Source organism: Cyanistes caeruleus, chromosome 11 (genome assembly GCF_971803275.1).
Source record: "Cyanistes caeruleus chromosome 11, bCyaCae1.hap1.1, whole genome shotgun sequence".
Lineage (NCBI taxonomy): Eukaryota > Metazoa > Chordata > Aves > Passeriformes > Paridae > Cyanistes > Cyanistes caeruleus.
The window spans coordinates 7470180-7491015 of NC_141711.1; the positions used below are offsets into that span (position 1 = coordinate 7470180).

The 20836-nt window shown below is 40.5% G+C and overlaps 1 protein-coding gene across 4 annotated transcripts in view; it reads right to left on the reverse strand.

The window, feature by feature from the left end:
- Positions 1–20836, reverse strand: part of PTPRG (protein tyrosine phosphatase receptor type G) — a 386090-nt gene that overhangs the window by 18857 nt on the left and 346397 nt on the right. For all 4 annotated transcript variants that reach the window (XM_086846057.1, XM_086846058.1, XM_086846059.1 and 1 more), the window contains 2 exons: positions 20107–20198; positions 7888–7979 (listed from right to left, as the gene is read on the reverse strand). In XM_086846057.1, coding sequence (XP_086702183.1) covers positions 7888–7979; positions 20107–20198 — 184 coding nt within the window. The remainder of the gene's footprint in view (positions 1–7887; positions 7980–20106; positions 20199–20836) is intronic.

Below are 20836 nucleotides of genomic sequence, written 5' to 3' on the forward strand. Positions count from 1 at the left end.
AATTTAATGTAGATTAATCCAATAAGGTTCTGTGGAGAATACTCTGAGAAGTTATAGAATTTAATAGGGAATTACCTCCCTGCTAAGGAATTTTCTCTGACAGTTTAAATACTACATAGTAAATGTATCATTTTCTATTAAATTCCATAGGATTTTTCCATAAGGGAATTGTTGGTGAGGTTAATCATTTTAATTAACCTTTTTATGTTGATGGTGACTGTTTCCTTGACTGTACATGTTCCCAGCTGGCCAATATAAAGTTAATAGAAGAGGAAGATTAAGCTAAGATGGTGAAAAACACAGCAAGGGAAAAGGAGATCTGACGCTGTGAGAGCTGATGATTTGAAAATGGCTTTTCTTAACACATAACATTCTAAATGGTTTTTAATACTCTGGAAAGCTGTTGTAATGGTGGATTCCTATATCTACACAATGCAAAAGCACAGCAAAAAGAGACTGTTACAGAAAAGCTTCTCCCTTGCCAACATGCCTCACCTATTTTTGCCTTTTTAAAGTCTCCAGCCCCTCCTCCAGTCCAGGATACAGCCAAGGTTTTGGGACACTGAAGCTGCCTATGAGAAGGGACTGAGGACATCCTCCAGCTCCACCCTGGCTTGGGTTTGGCTGTTCCAAAACCCAGATGGGGCAGAGAGCAGAGGGTGGGTATCCACATTCTCCTACCCCCTGAGGCTCATCTCCAAATTCTAACAGCAAATTCCTAAACCACAGGCTCCCCCCACCAGCCAGTAAGGCATAAGTTAACATTCCTGTTATTAAAGCTGAGGTGGTTGCCTTTCATCCATGTACAAAAGGCTGCAAGAAGGCAAGACCAGTGCAGTTTGTTATCTGTGCCTCTGTTCAGAGTATTATTTACCCCTTGGCAGAACAGGACACTCTGGTGTGAATAAATAACACCCTGGAGAACGTCCCCACCTTAATTAAGCTATTTTACTACATTTATGTATATCACATATTTACTTTCCCAGCATTTTCTGTTGCTTATGCAATGAACACCCTGGGATTTCTAAACCTTACTGGCTAGCAAGTCCTTTGGTTGCACTTGTAACATCACCATGATCACATTATTATTACGACCTACATTTGCAGGCAGGTCACCAGGTCAGGGCTGACCCCAGGCTGCCCACTGCAGGTGAGGACTAAAGAAAGTCCTCTCCCAGCAGGCACAAAACTGTTCCTGGCACCTTGGAGTAGGACAGCTAGTGTTTGTATCACCATGTTCATAATTCATCCATAAACTTTTCATCTCTAGAATATTTCCTTTGGCTTTCCTTAATCCTGCTTAGTTTCCTCCACTGATTTTAATGATGGCTGGCTTGCACACTGCTGCTCCTCATGTTTAACTTCCCAGAACACATTACTGTCCCAGGATGAATGGATACAGGCTTTATTCTGTCCTCTCAACTTAATCATTGACAACCCTAGAAACCAAAGTACATGGTTTCAATTGACTGTTAGTTACTGTAAGAAGTGTTCTAGTCTATGCTATTATGGCTAATTTACCTTTTAATTATATTGTCCATGCTAATGCTAATTGGAATTTGATACACCCAGGTTTAACGACCCATTTTAATTGCCTTTCTGAAACAAGTTACAGATTAGTTTCTTCTAAACTTCAAAGAATTTCCATTTAAGTGTAAAATCAAACTGCTCCAGTGTATTGCTGGCAGTATAAGGTTCTGAGCAGGAATTTTTGCCACAGTGGCTGAGCAAGAACTCGGTCTCTTGATTTGGCCTTACAAAGCCCTGCTGCTGTTGTTTCCCATTACCTCAGGCTGATGTCCTGGCAGGGGCTGAACTGTGAAAGCCTATGAATAGCAATGAGGAGTCACAACAAAGAAACGATCCTAATCTGAGTGACTAAACCTGAGAAGATCCATAGCTGTGTTTTTATATTAATGTTGGTATTTTTCAGCATAGAAGCAGGTAGTTCATCCATCCCCAATATCAGTTTTGATCTATTATTTTAATCCCAAAATTACAAGAATTCTGTGGTGGTGCTCTTGCTGTTTGTTTTATCACAGCAAACATGAAGACAGCATACCAACAGAGACTGCAGATAGTATTTGAAGATATCCCCCAGGAGCTGTATAGATTTCTGTAATAATTCAGCACTAGTATAAACTCTCCAATGGCACTCAAGAGAGAGGTGATTTGGGGACAGCCTAGAAAGAGGTGAAAATAAACAGACCAAAAGGACCCAACACAGGAATAACATTAATAGATAGCTAAAAACTCCTGTAATATGTATGAGAGAGGAAAGGATGGTGGGGTGGAGGTGTCAGAGTCTGACCAAAACCTTGCATTGCCCAGCCGAAGGCTCATCCAAGTAAGGCTTCCAGGCACAAACCTTGGGAATGGCTGTGACACTGTGGTTAGCAACAGAAACCCCAGATATCTGAACTTCTTTTGCTGCTTCTTTTCAACTTCATGTCTTAATTCACAACTCCAGTTTCTCAGGTTAGGTGAAGCAGTGAGATAAGAATTGAGAACTCCGGGAAGACCCTGCTCTGCAGCAATCCTTCCTCCTCCAGCTTCACAGCGCTGCTTCCCTCTGGTTTCTGCACAGCAATGCACAGCCTCAGAATACCTCTAATTAAGGCAATTTTGGGCCAGGGTTATAAAACATTCCCAATGCAGAATTGCCTGCTAGCAGCATGCTTTTGAGATGGCATCTTTCTGCTGCCAAATTCCTTGGTGTAGATGCAGCTATAAGCATGTGTCTAGTGTGTGCTGTGTCTAATCTGTAAGGGATGTCAGCATAACTACACTGGGTTTTTAGTATCTCAAGAAATGTGCAAAGTGCAGCATTATCTGTTTTCAATGCAACCCTTTGCTAGAGAATAATGTTCTGAGGTCCCCAGTTAAAAAGAGCCAGTGACCCCTGCCCTGAGCAGCAGCAACCATGAAAATAACATTAGCAAATCCCTGCCACATCGCTGGAAATATAGATTTATGTTATTTTCTTACATTTCAGGACATTTAGAAGAAGGTGCCACTGGAGTATAAAGATATTTTCAATTGATGTGATGAGGGAGCTAGACAGCCTGCCTCTGAGTTCAGTGAGCCTGTTCAGACTCCAAATTGGCAATGAATCATTACACTCACACGGCCACAGGCAGCAGAGGTCTGCAGAGATTGCATTCCCCTCTCTAAGCGCTCCCGCAGCAGCACTGACCAGCCCACTCCAGAATTACAGAGGAGGGAAATAAAACTCCCTGATCTCAAAAATCCAAATGCTGCATTAAACTGTAAAAATTCACAGTTAGCTTTGGGGATGGAAGGTGATTTCTTGGCTTAGTGTTCCTGTCTCATAGCAAAAGAACATGATTACTCAAAAAAACTTACTGGGTTATTCCAGTAACCGGCCAGGGGGAGGGAGTGAAAAGCTCTCCTGTGGGAGGTGGCACTTCACACTCTTTTTGATACAGGAATTTGGAGGGCACATGTCCTATATAGTCAGGCTATCAGGGGAATAGAGGATGACAAATGTGACATCAGTTTTTAAATTGAGATCCAGAAGGGGGTTTAGGCACTGCAGCCCACTATATCTGACTTCTCTGTGGGGCAAACTGCAAGGCTCTGCAGTAGAGCAGAGCTAGTGAATGCCTTGAACACACTGGGGAGAGGTCCCTGAAGAAGTCTACAGGCTGCCTAGAACAGAGCAGCATATCAATTTCCAAAATGTGTGAAAAGGCTTCTCAGAAAATATTACTAAAAAATATCCTCTGGTTTTGGAGCAGAAAGAAAACTTGCCTTGTGCACCACCAGGTTAGAGGTGGGACTCACCTGCCCAGGAATTGCCAGTGTTCAACTTTCACTGGTAAGACCTTATGGGGACCTAACCTATTCATAAATGGACTGCAGAGGAAACAAATTGTGTTTACAATACAAAATTATTCAGGATAATTAGAACAAAAGCTATTTGTGCAGGGAAGTTGAACAATCTTGCAGCACTGAGGGGCCAAGTGACAAAATGGGAAATGAAGTTCCATGTTGATAAATGCAAAATGATGGGAAAAAACAACCTTAACTCTACATACATACTGAGAGGTTCCCAATTTGCTATTGCCATTCAGTGATGAGACCTTGAGGTCGAACTCAATAATTTTCTGGAGGTGTCAGCTGAGTGCTCAGTAGTTGTTAAAAACCAAATACTATGTTAGGAAGGAGGAAAGTAATAGAAAACTGAAAACATCACTGAGCTCTGCAGTAATTCCACCTGCCATATACTGTACACAGCTGTGGTCTTCCCATCTTGACAAGGTTATGGTAAAGGATAAAAAAAGTACAGAGGGGACAACTCATTGCAAGTCTGGAGTGGCTTCCTCCAAAAAATGAAGTGAATAATTTAGATTTTTTCAGATTTGAAAATGGATTATTAAGGAGGAATAAAAAGACACACAGAATCACATGAGTAAACAGGGATACACTCTGTAATGCAAAAAGTAGGAGGCACCAAGAAAAGTTATTTGATATGAATTAAAAGCAAAAAGAAGTCTGTTCTTGTGAAACAAATTGTAGAATTCATTGCCATGGGATGCTTTGGACACCAGAAGCCTAAAAGGGTTCAATAGACAATTAGAAATTTATGGAAGAAAAGTCTATCAAAGACTCTTAAATGTAATGATGCCAAGAAAATCTCTGGCTAGACAAGGAGTAGATATAATCCCTGTCTCAGGCAGCCTTTCAATCTCTGTTCAGTCTTGCCCTCAAACCTAGCCCCAGTACCCCTCTAAAAGTGTGGTTCCTCATCCTGTACACCACAGCAAAATGCTGGAGCTACCTGAGAGCAAGCCAAAAACCTTCCCTGAACTTTTTTTAGTCTACTACTGAACAAACTCCAAGGCTGAATACAAAGAGTTATGTCAGAGACCAGAACTACTGATGCAGGATCTCTATTTTAAAAAGCTATTTGTTGCTCAATATTAAATTGGATCCTGTATTTCCAATTTATAGCAAAAATTGAAAATTCACAGGACTCAAAGGAAATCTTTAAAATTCTATATATACAAGAAAGCCCAGCTATCATCAGACAATAAAGCTGGCTACTTGCACTATGATTACCCAAAGGGAATAAGGATTCATTTTAGATGTACTTTCCAAGGGAAGATTTGTGAGTTCAAAGTCCCTTTTTCCTCTGTACATAAAATGCTTCCTAAGCACATTCACAAAATATTTAGCTGTAATTACAGCTCAATTTAAGAGGAGGAGGGAGTATTCACACAATTTACTTTTAAAGGAATCTTGTTCCTGTAAAAAACAACTCGAACACAGCCCTAAATATGCTGCCAAAAACACAGGAAGTGACACTAAAATCTAGCAAAAAACAAATGGAGGATGCTCACCTTCCACATTGGGCAGTGCATGCCTGTGCCTAGCTTAGTCTTTCCTTTTGCAGCTTCTACCTTAAACCTCCTGCCACAGAAATTTCTGAAGAGATTTTTGATCCTTTTTTTTTTTTTAACAAAATCTCATGCACTGGCTACCTTTGTGAGGATTTATTTATTCTGCAGTATTGATCACATTATTTCAGCAGCTCCTTCACATCCTCTTTTCTTCCCCTTTTAGATGTAAAAAGCTGCATTTTTTTGTATGACTGCAGAATCCATTACCTCTTTTCAGAAGTTCCACAGGCATGAAAACATGATATGGCTGTGGTACTTTCCACCTAAGGCTAGCAGCCCTGAATTTTCTGTTTTAGCTGGAATCTTATAATTTCTCCATAAAACATTAGCTAAGTGTTCCCCATAGCTGGCAGATGCAACTCCAGCACGTGGCCCATGGCTGGATCTGACTGGGTGTGAGGAGCTGCACTACAGCCACAGCTACTGTATAAATGTATATTTACATTTATAATAAGGGTTTCACTGTCCCTCAGCCCCTCTCCAAACTGGGGCTCTGACCTCTGTGTCAATTTGGGCATTTGAGAAACATTTTACCTATGGGCTTTGTGAAAAATCCTGGGTTTCAAATCAGGCCCACGAGGTCCCAGCAGGGCAGAACACCAGCAATGAAGCGGAGCCGGGTGGTGTATCTCAGACAGAGATCGCCTTGTTCCTATCCCTACTCCTTACTCTAGCAGGAGATTGCATTTACATTTAGGAAGCTGAGACCTCAGCTATGGAGAAATACATCTGGAGTAGCTCTCCTGACTTCAAAGCAGACGCTCCAAGTTTTAAGCCAGCACGGAGAATAGAATTTGGCGCACGCAGTGCAGTCGGAGGAGTTTAACTTCCCTTTGGAGGGGACCCTACGCTCCCCAGAACGGGACTAATTGGCCAAAGCTCTCTCCAGCTAGCTGCCACAGCACAGCACTCACAGCAGGGAACTCCAGGAGGAAGGGAAAAAGTAAGGCTATTAGAGCAGTGTTTTTCTTTGCTAAAACACAGGCGGAAGGTGTCCAACATTTGTTAATAGCAGTGATTTAGTGACAGCTGAAGCAAAGCCTGCTTAAAGCCAGACCAAGTTTACAGATGTGTTGTTGATTATTTTGAATAATTAAATGGTGTAAAACCCAGCTGTGATGAATAGCACTGGGGTCGCAATTCATAAATAATTGAGAAGAGTGAGTCGCATTTGATCATCCTGATCAAATTCTACTCTCTGGAGAATAAATGTTTGTCCTGAATACCATCAACATTGTTAAATGCCTCAATATTCCTGCTCAGCCATCCAGCCAGCAGTCAATTGAACTAAATCACTTTAACACCTTACACATTTGCCTTCCTCATGAATACAAAATGTTTCTAACTTACACAACGCTTTCTGGGCATCAGACAAAGCAGGCACTCTTTATAGACAGTAACCAAACAGCAACAATAAACGTTTTAAATGATCCCATTAAAAACAATTCCTGCATACAATCTTGTCTTTACAGTGCAGTAAGCAAAGAAGCTGTAGATATAAGGCCACCTATTTTGGTTCAGTGCCTTGTGTGTAAGCAGAGCTGCTGCTCAGCAGGCAAACACACTTTATTTTGCTTGTGGGGAACCCAGAAGTTCCTGTGCTTTCTTGGAGCTTCTCCTGTTCCTCAATACTTCCAAAAGTTCAGCAGTGACTGTGATTAGACTGAGTGGAGGAAAAGCCTGACTCTGCTGTCTTACGCTGCATTATGATTATCATTCTTGCATAATATGAGTTTGGTAACCCAGAGGCAGAAAACTACTTTCACTCCATGGGAATTATTCCCAAATGACAGCACATTTATAGGTCAGAACCTGTTCTACACATGTAACAAGAGGCAAATTTAAAAATAGTCACATTAGGAAAATACCACCAATAAAACCCCAAATCCTTTCTCCTTGGTTTTACTGGAACAAAATAATCAATGACTTCAATAGCAATCTCTCCTGTCTGAACAAAGCATGAAAAAGGACTCAAGGAACTAACTCACAGTTTGGGTTTTCATCAAAGACCAAATTCCACTACTTGTACTCATTGCAAGCACTATTTCACTACTTTTGGACTACTCAGGGGATATGTGGCTTTTCAGATGTCTAAGAGGAGCAAATTCTGGAGCAAGAAGAATAAAACAATTATAAGAAAACCCTGGAATTAAAAATGACTGTTTGAATCTTCATGTTGTTCCTGCAGGTTTGCAGGCAGCTTTTCCCATTTAATAAAAACCTAGGAGGGTTCTCCCTTAAAGGCACCAAATCTGTGGTGGTTAGAAAGCATCTGTAAATGCCCAGTCCCACATCGCTCATAGCTGGTAGCAAATTGCTATCATCCTGTTTCTTCTGATATATTTGAGTGCTGCATTTACCTGACATGACAGCCTCACACAGATGTCACATGGTCCCCAATTATTAATACACAATTAACTTTAGGAAAACAACATTTTATTGGTGGGTCATTAAATCGTACCTCAAAGTCTTCTGAGAACCCATGCTGGTTATTAGAATACAGCTCACTGATGTGTTTAACAAACTGCTTGACTGGAATTGCTTCCATATCATCTGTAGGAAAAAAATAAAAAAAAAGATACTCAGAGTTGTTCTTTGTTTCACACACAGAACCTGAGGAGAGGAAGTCATCACTCAATATCATTTAGATCTGAGTTCCCAGGGGCAGAGCTAGTTCAATATGCAGCAATAAGAAATCTTGATAAATCTGGCCAGTTTTGAGGTAAACATTTCACTGTTTTTCCAATTCTAAGCACTACAATTATAAATACTGAGAGCCTGTATCCTGGGATACTGATTTACAAAGCCCAGTTTAAGCTCAAGGATACTCAGCTCTTGCTCAGTTTGAAGATGGCCATGGATGGAATGAAGAAACCTCCTCTCCTTTCACATTGTATAAAAAGAACATAAGAGACCCCAATTGTGAAAATACAGTTGACAATTACTCCCAGTAAGTTTTAGCAGATGAGTGGACACACAGGCCTTTCTTATTTAAGTTACTAACTTTTTCCCTTTCACACAACGATGCAGAATCCAAATGAAATTCTGAAACTGCTTCTGAGCAAAAGAGCAGGCAAACACAACAGCCACACTAATTTGAGCTCTCTCTCATGCCAGACATTATTCATAACACTGAATATTATTGGGTATTCCACTGGACCATTTGCTCTTGCACAGCACAGTGCCACCCAAAATACCAGTAAATCACCTTTATTTGTCTTCTTACACGAAAGAAGTTAAGACTCAAACTGAAGACAAGCAAGACTGTTTTGAGCACCTGGGATTCAAGGCAGATTCTAATAAAGCTGGGGTGTAGGATGGCTGCCTTATTCCTCTATTTAGCTCTCAAAAAATGCCTGGATATTGTTATGACCACCAGTGCAGTTGGTAGAAAAACTGTGCTTGCCAAGATTTGCCAGTTAATATTTTCAGTCTGGCATTTAGAAAATGCAAATTACTATACAACTGTGATTACTTTCAGCGTGTGAAATAATCTATTGCCTGATGGCTACTATTGTCTGATTACATGATTTTATGGCAATACCCTGTATTTATATAATCCTTTTAATATTCTTCTGAAGATAGCATCTAGGTTATGTTTACTCCCAGTAATTCAGTGGTGTATTTTTGCTCCCATTTAGCAGACATATGGTTTGGTGCTACAGCTGCATTATAATCTGGATTCTTTTCCTTTTAAACATCTACATTATGATAGAAAAAATCCAAATATTTCTACAGATACTTAGCAAAATTTAACGATAAATAAATAGATGTGACATTTACTGTATTCAGAGTGAAAGATCTTTGGCAGCTAAAACCTCTAAGCTGTCACATACGCTTTTCTTAGCAAAGGGTATGAAGATCTGTATGTGTAAATGAGGTTCTACTTTGGCAAGAATTTTATAGATCCCTGACAATCTGATTTCTTTCCAGCTGATGGCAGTTAATATTGACCATGTCATTACTTCTCTCCTTTTATTTTATAAGGTAACGCTCTGAGGTGGCTTTTTGCATCTATTGACATTTTCAGATCTCAATCAGCTCTCTTCTATTTTATTTACAAGGGCCAATTGTTAAAGATATGTTTGCAATCTGGTCACCTCACAGTATAGTAATGCTACTTTAATTAACCACATGCTCATTTACTGAATAATACAGAATTCAAAACATTTGACAAGTGTATGCTCTTAGCAAAAAGCTGCAGCCTGCAGAAATGTTGGCATTTAAAAATATTTAACTGATAACATTTATTCTATATAATATTGGGAATATCATCATCTCATAACAAAATTTATATCAATATTTTCACAGCCAAGACATTTGAATGGAATGATCTATAGAAACAGCAAGAATTTGTAAAACAGTATTTCCTCTTCTGAGAAGTAACCCTTACATCCTAGATTTCCTTGAAAATAGCTTCTGCTATGATAGCAATTGCACAGAATCTCACAAGAGAAGTTCCACAGTTACAATTTGAGTTTTCTCCTTGCATAGTTTTAGCTCAACTGAGACCAACCAAGATAAAGGATTGTCTGCAGCAGACCAGTGTGTCTAAGCTAATTTTGCAGAAGGCAGAATTTAACTTTAATTGTGATCTGTGAGCCAAAAAATACATTAGAGATAACATGCTCTCCAGTTCACTGAATTCCCACCAATTTCAAGGATGGGTCTGCACCAGAAATCCATGGGAAAATGTGGTTAGTTTTCTTTTTATCATTGTCACTGCACGGTGGCAGTATGCTTCCACCTCTATAGCCACTGCTGCTTCACTTCTTTCTTATTCTGTCCCTTAGTGCTTCCTTTTTCCTCTTCTGCATTTTCATTCTAACCCCCTCCAGAAGCCTGAACCCAATGCAGTTTCTTACCATATTTGATGACAGGGGTAACAATGAAACATTAAATAATTAAATAGGAAGTATTTAATTGTTGACATATGAGTTAACTGGGTCAGAGGGAAATTAAGGTGTCCATCAACTCAGGAAAACCACGCTGGAGCAAATATAATTATTACACATCAGAAAGATTAAATCCAGAACCATGAACATTAGAAACTTAACGGTTTAAGGCTTCCAGCTTTCAAACTGGTGGGATAACATGGTCCAGCATGGTCTGTGACTGGGACAGGCCCAGCCCTGAGGGGATGGGCAATCTACAGTGCATGGGATGTAGCTGGTCCTCCCTGCACACCCACCTTGCCCCAGCTGATGGCCACAGAAAAGCACCTGCACAGGAGATAGAGCCTATCACATTAACCAGTGAAACAGGAAAATGCTGAAGTAATCTGGGCCAGAATCTTTCCATAACCTCCAACTCCAAACTCCTGTACAGGAACCAAAATTACTTTAGCTGGATACAGGCATGCTTAGCCATGGGCAGCTTGCCAGGCCTCTGGGAGAATGTGTGCTAACATGCTCAGCATTCTGGAATGGTCTCAGCTGAGGTTATCTGGAGAAGGCTGTGACCTTCTCCAGGAAAACCAATAGATGTAGCTAGATGCACAGAATCTGATTTCCTTTAGCTATAGTCAGCCCAAAGGCTTTGCTTAAGCCTTCTTTCCATCTTAAAGCAAACAGACTTAAATGACTGTAATTCTTTTAGTCGATTGAAGAGATTAATGGAATCCTATAATGGCTAATTAGCAGCTCTCCATCGTTCTGTGCATATCCACTTTTGCACTATATACTTTTTCCCATCAAGAAGCTGGAGTGACATTTGATATTGTCAGTAAGATCCTTACATTTTGCAAGACCTACACATTATTCAAAGAGAAGAGGGAGGTGTTTTAATAACATACCTTCACCTCTAACACTGCAGATATAATTACATTTCTGTCTAGCTTGGGTTTAGCCATCTGTTTTATCAGTGTCAATAAAGTGATTCTGGATTTACTTCACTGTGAAATATGAGCTGAATCTGGCACCATAATAATGTACTAACCCTTTGTGTCACACAGAGGAAGAAGTATACTCAGATGGACAATATTTTAGTAATATTTTTTATAACCAGAGACTACTACAGCTGACATGTGGTGGGGTATGTTTAATTTTTGTGCTAAATATTTAACATATCAGTGGAGTTACCATCTTGACTTGCTGGCCCAAGCCAAGCACCTGAGGGGATTATCAAATAAACCCAAAGGGGAGCACAAGGCAGCTCATTTCCTGCCACAGAGAGACAATGCCAAAAAGAAAATTATGTTTGTTTAAAAAAATGACTGCAGAGGAAAGCCTTCACTAACACCTCCTTTTTAAAGAAATGGCAAATGCAGAATATTTAACACATTCCTTCATAAGACAGACACCTTCAAAAGAAGCCCAAAGCGTATAGAAGCAATAAAGTTCAAACAAGGTTACATTTTAAGTTCAGATAATTAGTAATCCTACCAGGAAGGATTTTCCCACAGCTCCCACTTAATAAGCTGCCTTTGTAATGGTAAAGCAATAGGGGCCAATTTCCAAAGAAAAATAGGATATCCTATCAGAAATGACATTTCCACATAATAGGGTCTCAGATTCATTTTGATTCATTTATAGTCTGAGAGCTCACCAGATAGCTTAGTGGCATTGTATTGGAATAGATGGGTTTGGGTCAGGAATTAATGAAGAAGGTCAAAACCAAAGTGCTTCCTCATATTACCTTTATTTTGATGGAGTTTTGGTGTTTCTGAAGACCAGATATTTGACACATGAAATAGTCTTGGTAAGAAATTTCTCCATGTCTTTTGTTCTGTCTGTAAAGGCTTTCTGTTTTTCAGCTATTACCTTACCCAGCCTCCTAAATCCAATATACTTCCTTCATCTTATGCCTTATTCTTAATGTGAAAGCTTATTTGGTAGGTTTGTGAGTCCCTGAACTTCAGTCTCTCATTTACTAAGCCACCCAGATTCATATGCCACAGCTGTTATGTGCCTTGGTCCATCTGTTCCCACTGCAGCCACTCACTGCTCTGTGCCATCCCTGCATCCTGGGAGCACCTCCAACAGCTCTCAGCATGCTCCTCACAGCTGGCTTCAGCCAAAGAGGGAAGGGATTGTCCCACTGCCCTCTCCCTGCCTGGGGGGCAAGCAGTAACCTGAATCCACCTGCTGATGTGGCTGATGACTGTAAGAAAGGATTGATTTGATTTGTGGGGAAGGGGAAGCATTAGTTGTTGGTGGGTTGATCCTACTCGTTAGGATGATGGATAGTGAAGTGACAGGAAAACTTCTTTTTCTGAAGGCAGCACAAACCTAGCTTGGCTTATGATGATCATTAAACCAGTGACATGGTTAGGGACATTGATCCTTGAGAATCCACTCTCAACAGTGTATCCTTGCAGCTCTCATTTTCTGCAAAGAAGTCTTCCCAAAATATCTACCAGTAGGATTGTAACAGGACTGGATTTGATCTCTTAAGTCACTGAAAAATAACATATATGAAAAAGGCTTTCCCATATCCATAGCAAACCAGCACCTTTCTGTTCACAGCAACACTCAACCCTGGGATGTCATTTCATCTTTCACTCTCTTATTCTCCATTCCTAGGAAGAACATTGAATGCAATCACAGGATTTAAGGTATTTGTTTATTGCTAACCACCTTCAGTGAACTTTCATGGGTTTTTTACATTTTACAAGGAGGGCTGGAAAAATTCTGCAAGCAGCTGGAATACTTAACATCAATATTTAGGATGCATTTCACTGAAAGTGGAATCTAAAAGCCATTGCATAAGCCACAATACATACCAGAGTGAAGGCTGCCAGTGCTATGGCAGCAGGAGTAACCATGTGGAATGTGATATTCCGTCTCTACAAGAGTGGCTGAGCATATAGAATACTGCAAGGATGAGTAGCACACCCTTGGGCAAAATTCTGCCCCAGCAGAGATTATTAAAAATTCCCATCAACTCAATTGTCCATCCCTAGAGAAAAGCTTAGACAAAACTATATAAACTTACAGACTGAGCATCCACTCCAAAGTGCACATACTTAAAAGGGCTCGAAACTTCACATGCTGCACAAATTTTGGCACAGACTGAATCTGAAATGTCTGAGGTGACAGAAATAGGCAGCCCTTGCCCTAAGTCACATAAATACTGGACTCTATGAGTAATTTCACACTTAAAACAGGGAGGTGCCCAGCATTTCTTCAAACCCTTTTCGATTTAATGCAGTTGAATTATACACATTCATATTGTCAGAGCCTTTAATTCTGCAGTATACTGGCTTTCCTTGCATAACTGTTTAAAATAAGAATGCAACTGAAGCCACTGTATTTCAGTTGGAATAATTAATCTTTCTGACTGATTTAATCTACTTGCTGTATAAAAAAATTGCCAGAAATATAGTAACAGTGTTATTTGTATAACATTAGTATCAATTAATTTATGATAAAATAAAGTCATAAAAAAGCCTTAGTATTGAGAAGCTGTCTCCCTTCTGTGGAGATCATATCTCCTTAGGTACTGTAAAGGCTATGCAATAAGTTTCATTCCAGGACATCAAAATACCTGCTGAAGATCTCTTGAGGGTGACATCCTCCTGAAGTCACTGACCTCAATAATTAAGACAAATTATAAATTAAAATGAATTAAGATGAATAAGAAATCATTAAGAGTTGATTACTGGGGGCACTATTCCTCATTAATGCTTACTTTTTTTGTAATCATGTGTTTATGAAGTGCTATTTTTAATAAAAACCACCTTTCAAAGTGAAAAGACATGGAAAACACTTTGAACACATTTGAAAGTCCTGGAAAGATGGGCATGCTGAAAGAAAAACAGGAGTCCTTTCAGCAAGATAATTGTTATCTATTTGTTATAATCAAGTCAAATGAACACAAGGGCAGGCTTCTGATAAAGGGAAGACACATGAAAAAGGAGAATATGAAAAACCACCTGTGTAATTCTGTAGCTACATTCATCTCATTTGCTTCAAGACTTAATCTACTACAATGCTATTAGCCATGTGTCAGTCAAGAATATAAAGATGTTAATGATAAAATTTTATATGTGTCAAAATAAGAGCTCACTTGAAATCTGCTTGTACAAAGATTAGGTTATCGTTAATTATAAATGTAATAGCAATACACTTCTTCCCTTTAAGCAAAAAACCTATTTCAGTCCAAGAGAATGAAATAATGTGATTTTTCCCTTAGCCCAGATATTAAAACATGATCTTATTTGGTATTGCCAGCTAAGGAACACAATCTCACACATTTCCATCCTCAGGTCCCAGTCCTGCCATCAATTACACACAAGCCTTACATATGAGCACATGAAGATCCAACTCCAGGGCTCTGCCTCCCAGGGTAACAGTGCTCAGAAAAGGATCTATCTGCATTTCACAGGGCCACCATAAAAACACATTCTTTTGTGTTGCAGCCAAGCCCTGAAGCCTCCACTAGAAGAACAACTAGATATCATACCATAAATTTTGCAGTGTACTACTGCAGGAGCAGGGTTGGTACGAGAGTAAAAGGAAGGTGGATGTTCCCTAAAATACCTTGATATTTTCTTGGCTTCAGAGGACGGCTGTGTTTGCCATATTGCATTCATGAATTTAATTGAAGCTGAAGATAGGTACAATTCACAATATGGTGCTGGAACATAAATCCACAGGGAGCAGAGAGCAGAAATAAAGTCTTACACAGCTGAAGAGCACCACCTCTGTGCTTAGTGAAAAGCTTCATGCCCTTGAGAAAGAAGCCCTTGGCTGCAGTTAGCACCATTCCTGTACCTCACAAGGCTCACTGTGCTCAGTGCACTGTCACTGTCACTGTCACAGATGTATCCTGGGCTCTGCTCTTTAGCTCTGGGGATGCAATCTGAGACAGCCACACCTTAGCAGAAAACAGTAAGGTATCAAGCCTGCGCTGGGAACCTGCAGTTTCCTTGTCAAATGAGATACTCATTACTGTCTCTTAACAGAAACAGTTTGTCAAAGGGTGGATGCTACCAGAACACAGCAGCTGAGCCTGTAAAAAACATATCAAGTCTGACCACTGACATTTGTCAGGAAAGGTTCAAGGCAGTTTTCGAGTTATTGAAGAGCTAAGAATTAATAAGATGACTAATGATGGGACTTGTAACCCATGAAGAAACAGAAGGAAATGAAGGAGGGTCATGGGTGCCCTGGCCTTTACACCCTGGTGGGTGTGAGGTGGTCAAAGGTACTATTCCTCTATTTCCTGGACTTGTACACCCATACTGAGACATTCCTGAAGAACCACGAGTCTTTCTCCATCAAATTCTGCCACTAGTTTTCTAAAATACATTAATAAACCTTATGACTACTTAAAAAATGAATTTACTGTCATTTAAACCTAAAACTGAACATATTGTGCTCTGACAACTGGGACATGTTTCTTAAGTCTTGTAGTCTAGACAAGCTGAAATGATTGGCATCACCTCTGAGAAATTTTACTTATACTGAAAATATAAGATGTGAAATACTTCTGCAAAATATGACATATGAATCAGCTGCATTGGCCAGCTGTTTTGCTCTCTATGATCTGTGCTTCTCTGGACTGTGGTCAAACCTACACAGAGTTTTGAGCTTTCCCATCAGGTCAAGCTTCAAATACCTCTGTACTGATCTCACTTCAAGTCCTACTGACATCAGTGCCACAGCATCCATCGTGCCCATGGGCTGGGCAAGGAACCAGTAAAGTCACAGCAAGATCCAGAACAATGCTCCACCCAAGAGCAGGAAAACTCTGCCACGAGGAGAGGAGGAGGTTAGAACTGGAATTTTTATTAATTTCACTGTTTGATATCATCTGAGTTGCACAGAGCTGCACTTCTGCACTGCTGTCAGGGAGCAGGTTTGGCTATGAGAAGAAAGGAGAACTGCTAAGGAATGCATTTTAACTCCATGGTTGCAAAACCCACAGGTCTGCAGCTGTGATGCTGCTATTATTGTTACTTTTCCAACTCTGTTGAAAAGGATGAAGTCCAGAAAGATCCAGAAAGTCAGCCAGGTACTGACCCAGCAACAGACAAGACCAAACAAACAGAAGCAGAGGCAGTTTTTCTTAGAAAGATCTTGCCAAGAGCAAATGTTTTAGAGAAGAGATGCAGGCATAGATGATGATGTGTATGTGGCCTAAGTTACCTGAGCGTAGAAACAAAGAGAGAAGACATGGAGAAATATTTTTGTTGGGTGGAATGGCAGGTGAGTTTTCAGAAATCTGCCATTGATTACAGATGCATAACTCTTAGGTGCAAGGCTTATGTGAATTGAGATTTATATCTCAGATGTAAAATCCAGGGGGTGACTCAGATAATGATGACTCCTTTGTCCAGTGTTTCTCTAGATCAAGCAGTGCAGGTAATTATGAATAATGATAATGATTTGGATCTCAGAGAGAATTTGCACAGATAGGCATGCACCTATGGGTGATGTGGCTTCCTGTACAATAATTAAGGATGTAGCCAAGGGAAGTGAAATAGAAAATGGATAAAATTATTCCTCTGCAAGATATTTTAGATTTCACACGTGAAAAGTTGCACTGTGTAGCTGGCAGTCTGATTTAGAGCTCGTAGACCTGAGAAAACAGAGGGTTTGCATAAACAAGAGCAGGACATTATGCAGAAATAAACACAAACACTACTTCTGACTGTGCCAACATGTCACAGAGCAGAGCAGTCACACACAGAAACAGCAGTGCTCTTCTGAAACCTTGAGCTGCCTCAGGACCTCGCTGTGCCCGGCTCCCAGGCTTGTGGCAGAGCCACCCCATACCTGGGCCAGGACAGCCAACCCAGACCCACTCAGTTCCCTCTGCCCAGAAGCTCACTGTGTCCTGAGATGGGTCTTGGTGAACTGCTGAACCTTCAGCCATGCTGCCCTGAATTGCCATCAGTGTGGCTGTTTGATCTTAACCAAGGGTGGAAGTTGGTCCACTGAACAGGAGGGGGTAGAGGCACAGTCCCACAGGGATCTAGTCAAATTCCTCTTGTAAAGATGGGGTTCCACAATCTAACAAGGTTACTTTAAAAAACCTGTTTCTGTGAAAATGCCACTTACATTTTGCTTCTAGTATCAACATGGCAAGTAAGACTTTCTCACACCCTGCGGCAGCTTCCAGAGGAAAAGTTCAGAAGCTTATCATTTCATCAGTTGCCATCAGTTTAAAGGAGAATTTTGTCATTTCATGTTCTTAAGGCATTTCAGTGGGCTGTCTATGTGGGAGCAGCAGCTGACGTCAGGGAAGACTGTCATCTAGCAACAGGTATATGGGGGAAAACAGCCCACTTCTACATCTCCAAACAAGGAAAATGCCTTGGAGATCTTCAAGATCTTTCAAGGCAGTGTCTCCCATATTTGGAAAAAGCCAACATAGCTGGAATTTTTCTCTACTAACTTGAGCCTCATGGCTGAAAGCATCCATGTATGAACTATTATCCGTAATAGGTAATATACACAGAGTGAGGCACTTACAGAGGGTGATTTGGCTTTTGGTGGCCTAAATAGCTTTAATGTCAGTGCCAAAATCTTCAAATTCACTCAGTTTACTCTCTTTTAAGATTTTCTGGGCATGATTCAGCTTCAAACTAAGGCCCCTCCATTTGGATGTCTGTATGCAGGTGTCTCTCTATGTCTTTTATATCCACAAAAATGTTGTCATTAGATTGGGAATTCAAGGGTTGGATTCACTTTTGCAACCAGCTACACCAAACCTCTTTCTAAGGCCCAGTTCTTGATGTGCCTTAAGGCTTATCAGCGGTCTTTGCAGATTTTTAACTACAAAGATGTCCTGCAGCATTTGCTCAGGGGATGCCTTAATCTGCAGGGCCCCATATCAGGGGTGAGCAGCTCTTTCTCAGCATTAGTGGGTCTGAGCACACCAGATGGAGCACTGCACTGACAGTAGCATCATGTTCCTCACAAAGCTGCTGTGGTCTCACAGCCTGGCTTGCTGTAGTCATGGGAAATGTCCCCCAAAATGTTCTGTTCCTTTCTGCAATGTGCCAGGATGGCTGCTGCTGAAGCACTGGTGCATGTGCTGCCCTGACAGTACCTGCAGTGGAACTTCTCCAGCCTACACTACAATCCATATGAATGCACTCCAGTCTTAATGGACTGACCATGAAAACATCTCTGTTCAACAGGGAAGAACCACTGTCTCAGCAACACTGCAGCATGAGAAGATGAAGCTTTCTGCGGGTTTCTTTTCTCTAAGAAAAAAATTGTCTCAATTACAGTAAAAATACTACACATTGGCCAAAGAGGATTCTGTCTGAAGGGAGACTTTGTCTTCTCCCAGTGCCTTGTAGAATAATCCCCTGGGTTAATGTTGTGCCAGAGTCCAGCTTAGCCCAGCCTCCCCTTCCCCACAATCTCCAAGGAGGTACCACATGGGAGCAGGTATGGTGGGACCACTGAACTGATGGCCACAAGTAGCCACAACAGGCATTTGTTCCTCTTGGTTTCAGAGTAGGAAGAATGGAGTTCTCCACCTATTTAAATACTCCTGTGAAAACTATTCACTGGTGGTCTAAGATTAAAACCCGTCACCTCCTTTACCCTAAAGGAGAAAGATGACTTCTTGCTAAGGACGTGAGGTGGCCAGGACATGCATTTTAGTCTCTAGCAGAAAGGACTGAGGACAATAGCATGTTTTCTTTATTTTCAGTGGTACAGCATCAGACTGCAAGGCAACTGCTTTCTGCAGGAATGTAATAGCTGACCTTTTCTACTAGTTCCCACGGGTACTTTGAAAGACTCTTTCTAGAAATAAGTCACACATGTCTGCTGAATAAAATCAAGGAAAATGTAACTGGACTTTCTCACTTTGCTAGGAAGCAAGTTTCTTCAGTGTCTCAGAAAAGGCTCTGAATGTTTTTTTGAAAAATGAACTTAATTAGCTACAGATTGAATCTCAGATCAATGATGCAAATACAGAATACGACAAGGACACTTAAAACACCTTCCAGAAACAAGTACAAGCTTTTGACAGACTGAGGTCAATATAACATTTTTGGTATCTTAATTCTGCCTGTGAGACTGACCATCATCAAACAAGGCAGCGGCTGCAAAGGCCACGGAAACACCAAGCTGCTCTCTGTCATCACAGCTTCAAGGCAGCTGCATCCTGCACTTACTAATCCCCAGGAGAAATGCCTCATGAAGAGAGAATAGCATATACTCTGCTTCCAGCATCACTCTCAGTATAGCTGAGAGGAGAATTTGACCTTTGGTAACTTTATTAAGTAACCAAATTAACAGATGGCTTTGGACTTTACTTTGAGATTGTTTGCTTATCCCTGTGTTTCACTGCACTTTCTGAGAGCCCCAGATTCCACCTCTACACACGGTGAAAGTGGGGGCAAGGCCCCCAGTCTCAAGAGAGCAGCGGAGCTGAATAACCCTCCTCTGCAACCTGCCCTGATGGAGCAGCTGGTTTCACCCTGGATGCAATGTCTCAGTGTTTTCAAGACTTGTTACTCATGTTTTTGACATTTTGCAAAGGTTATTCTGAAATGTCTATTAAAACGAAATAGGAGAGGTGCCTATGGAAAAATACAGCATTGGTACTCGGAGCCCCATTACAAAGCACATTAAATTAAATGAAGCAGCACTGATACAACAAATTTCTACCAAAACCCCATGATTTATTATAAGCACAACCTTCTCTTCTTTATGTAATTAAACCAGACTCCAAGTAGTACAAACACAGGAGAATAAGCCCATCTTACCTGGAATAGGTATAATGGGAATACTTTCATTGGGGACCACACGGGGGGAACTGCTGTCCTCCACATAGAAATGAGCAGTCTGAAAACACTTTCTGTTAAAAAAAAAAAGAAAAAGAAAAAAATAGAATCAGGGTGTGAAAAACTGCTGTCTGAAAAAACTTTTGTACATGTTCTCTTTCTCCATTTCTGTTCCATACTTTCAGATGTTATAATTTTAAAACATTGATACATGAAAACATATGTTTGTTTTCTACAATTACAATCCTAATTTCAGATTCTGGTGTTCTCTAATTCACTGACATCTGACATCCACCCATCAAAAATGCCTCTATACGTTATTGCTAATTACTATTGAATATGAAATTATAACCATAAGTTAGTGGCTGTAAAACAGTTTTCAAATACATCATTCAAAAAGAAACTGCCCACAAGCAACACATTCAGCATACAATTTAAGCCCAAATCCACCTAAGACATTCAATTTCCAGGGAAAATGCACTTACTGTAAAAGTTTCTGCTGTGTAACAACCACCAGTAATACAGCATCTGTAACTGCTGCATATCATGATGTTCTGCTATGAAAGTTATCCTTCAAACATTAAGGTTTTTTGTTTGTTTGCTTTTTAACACTAATGCCATATAAGCTTCATCCCATTCTCCTCCTGCAAACTTGTATTACACATGCTGGTACACAAAAATCCAATAGACACTTCCCTTGGGCCGCAGGACT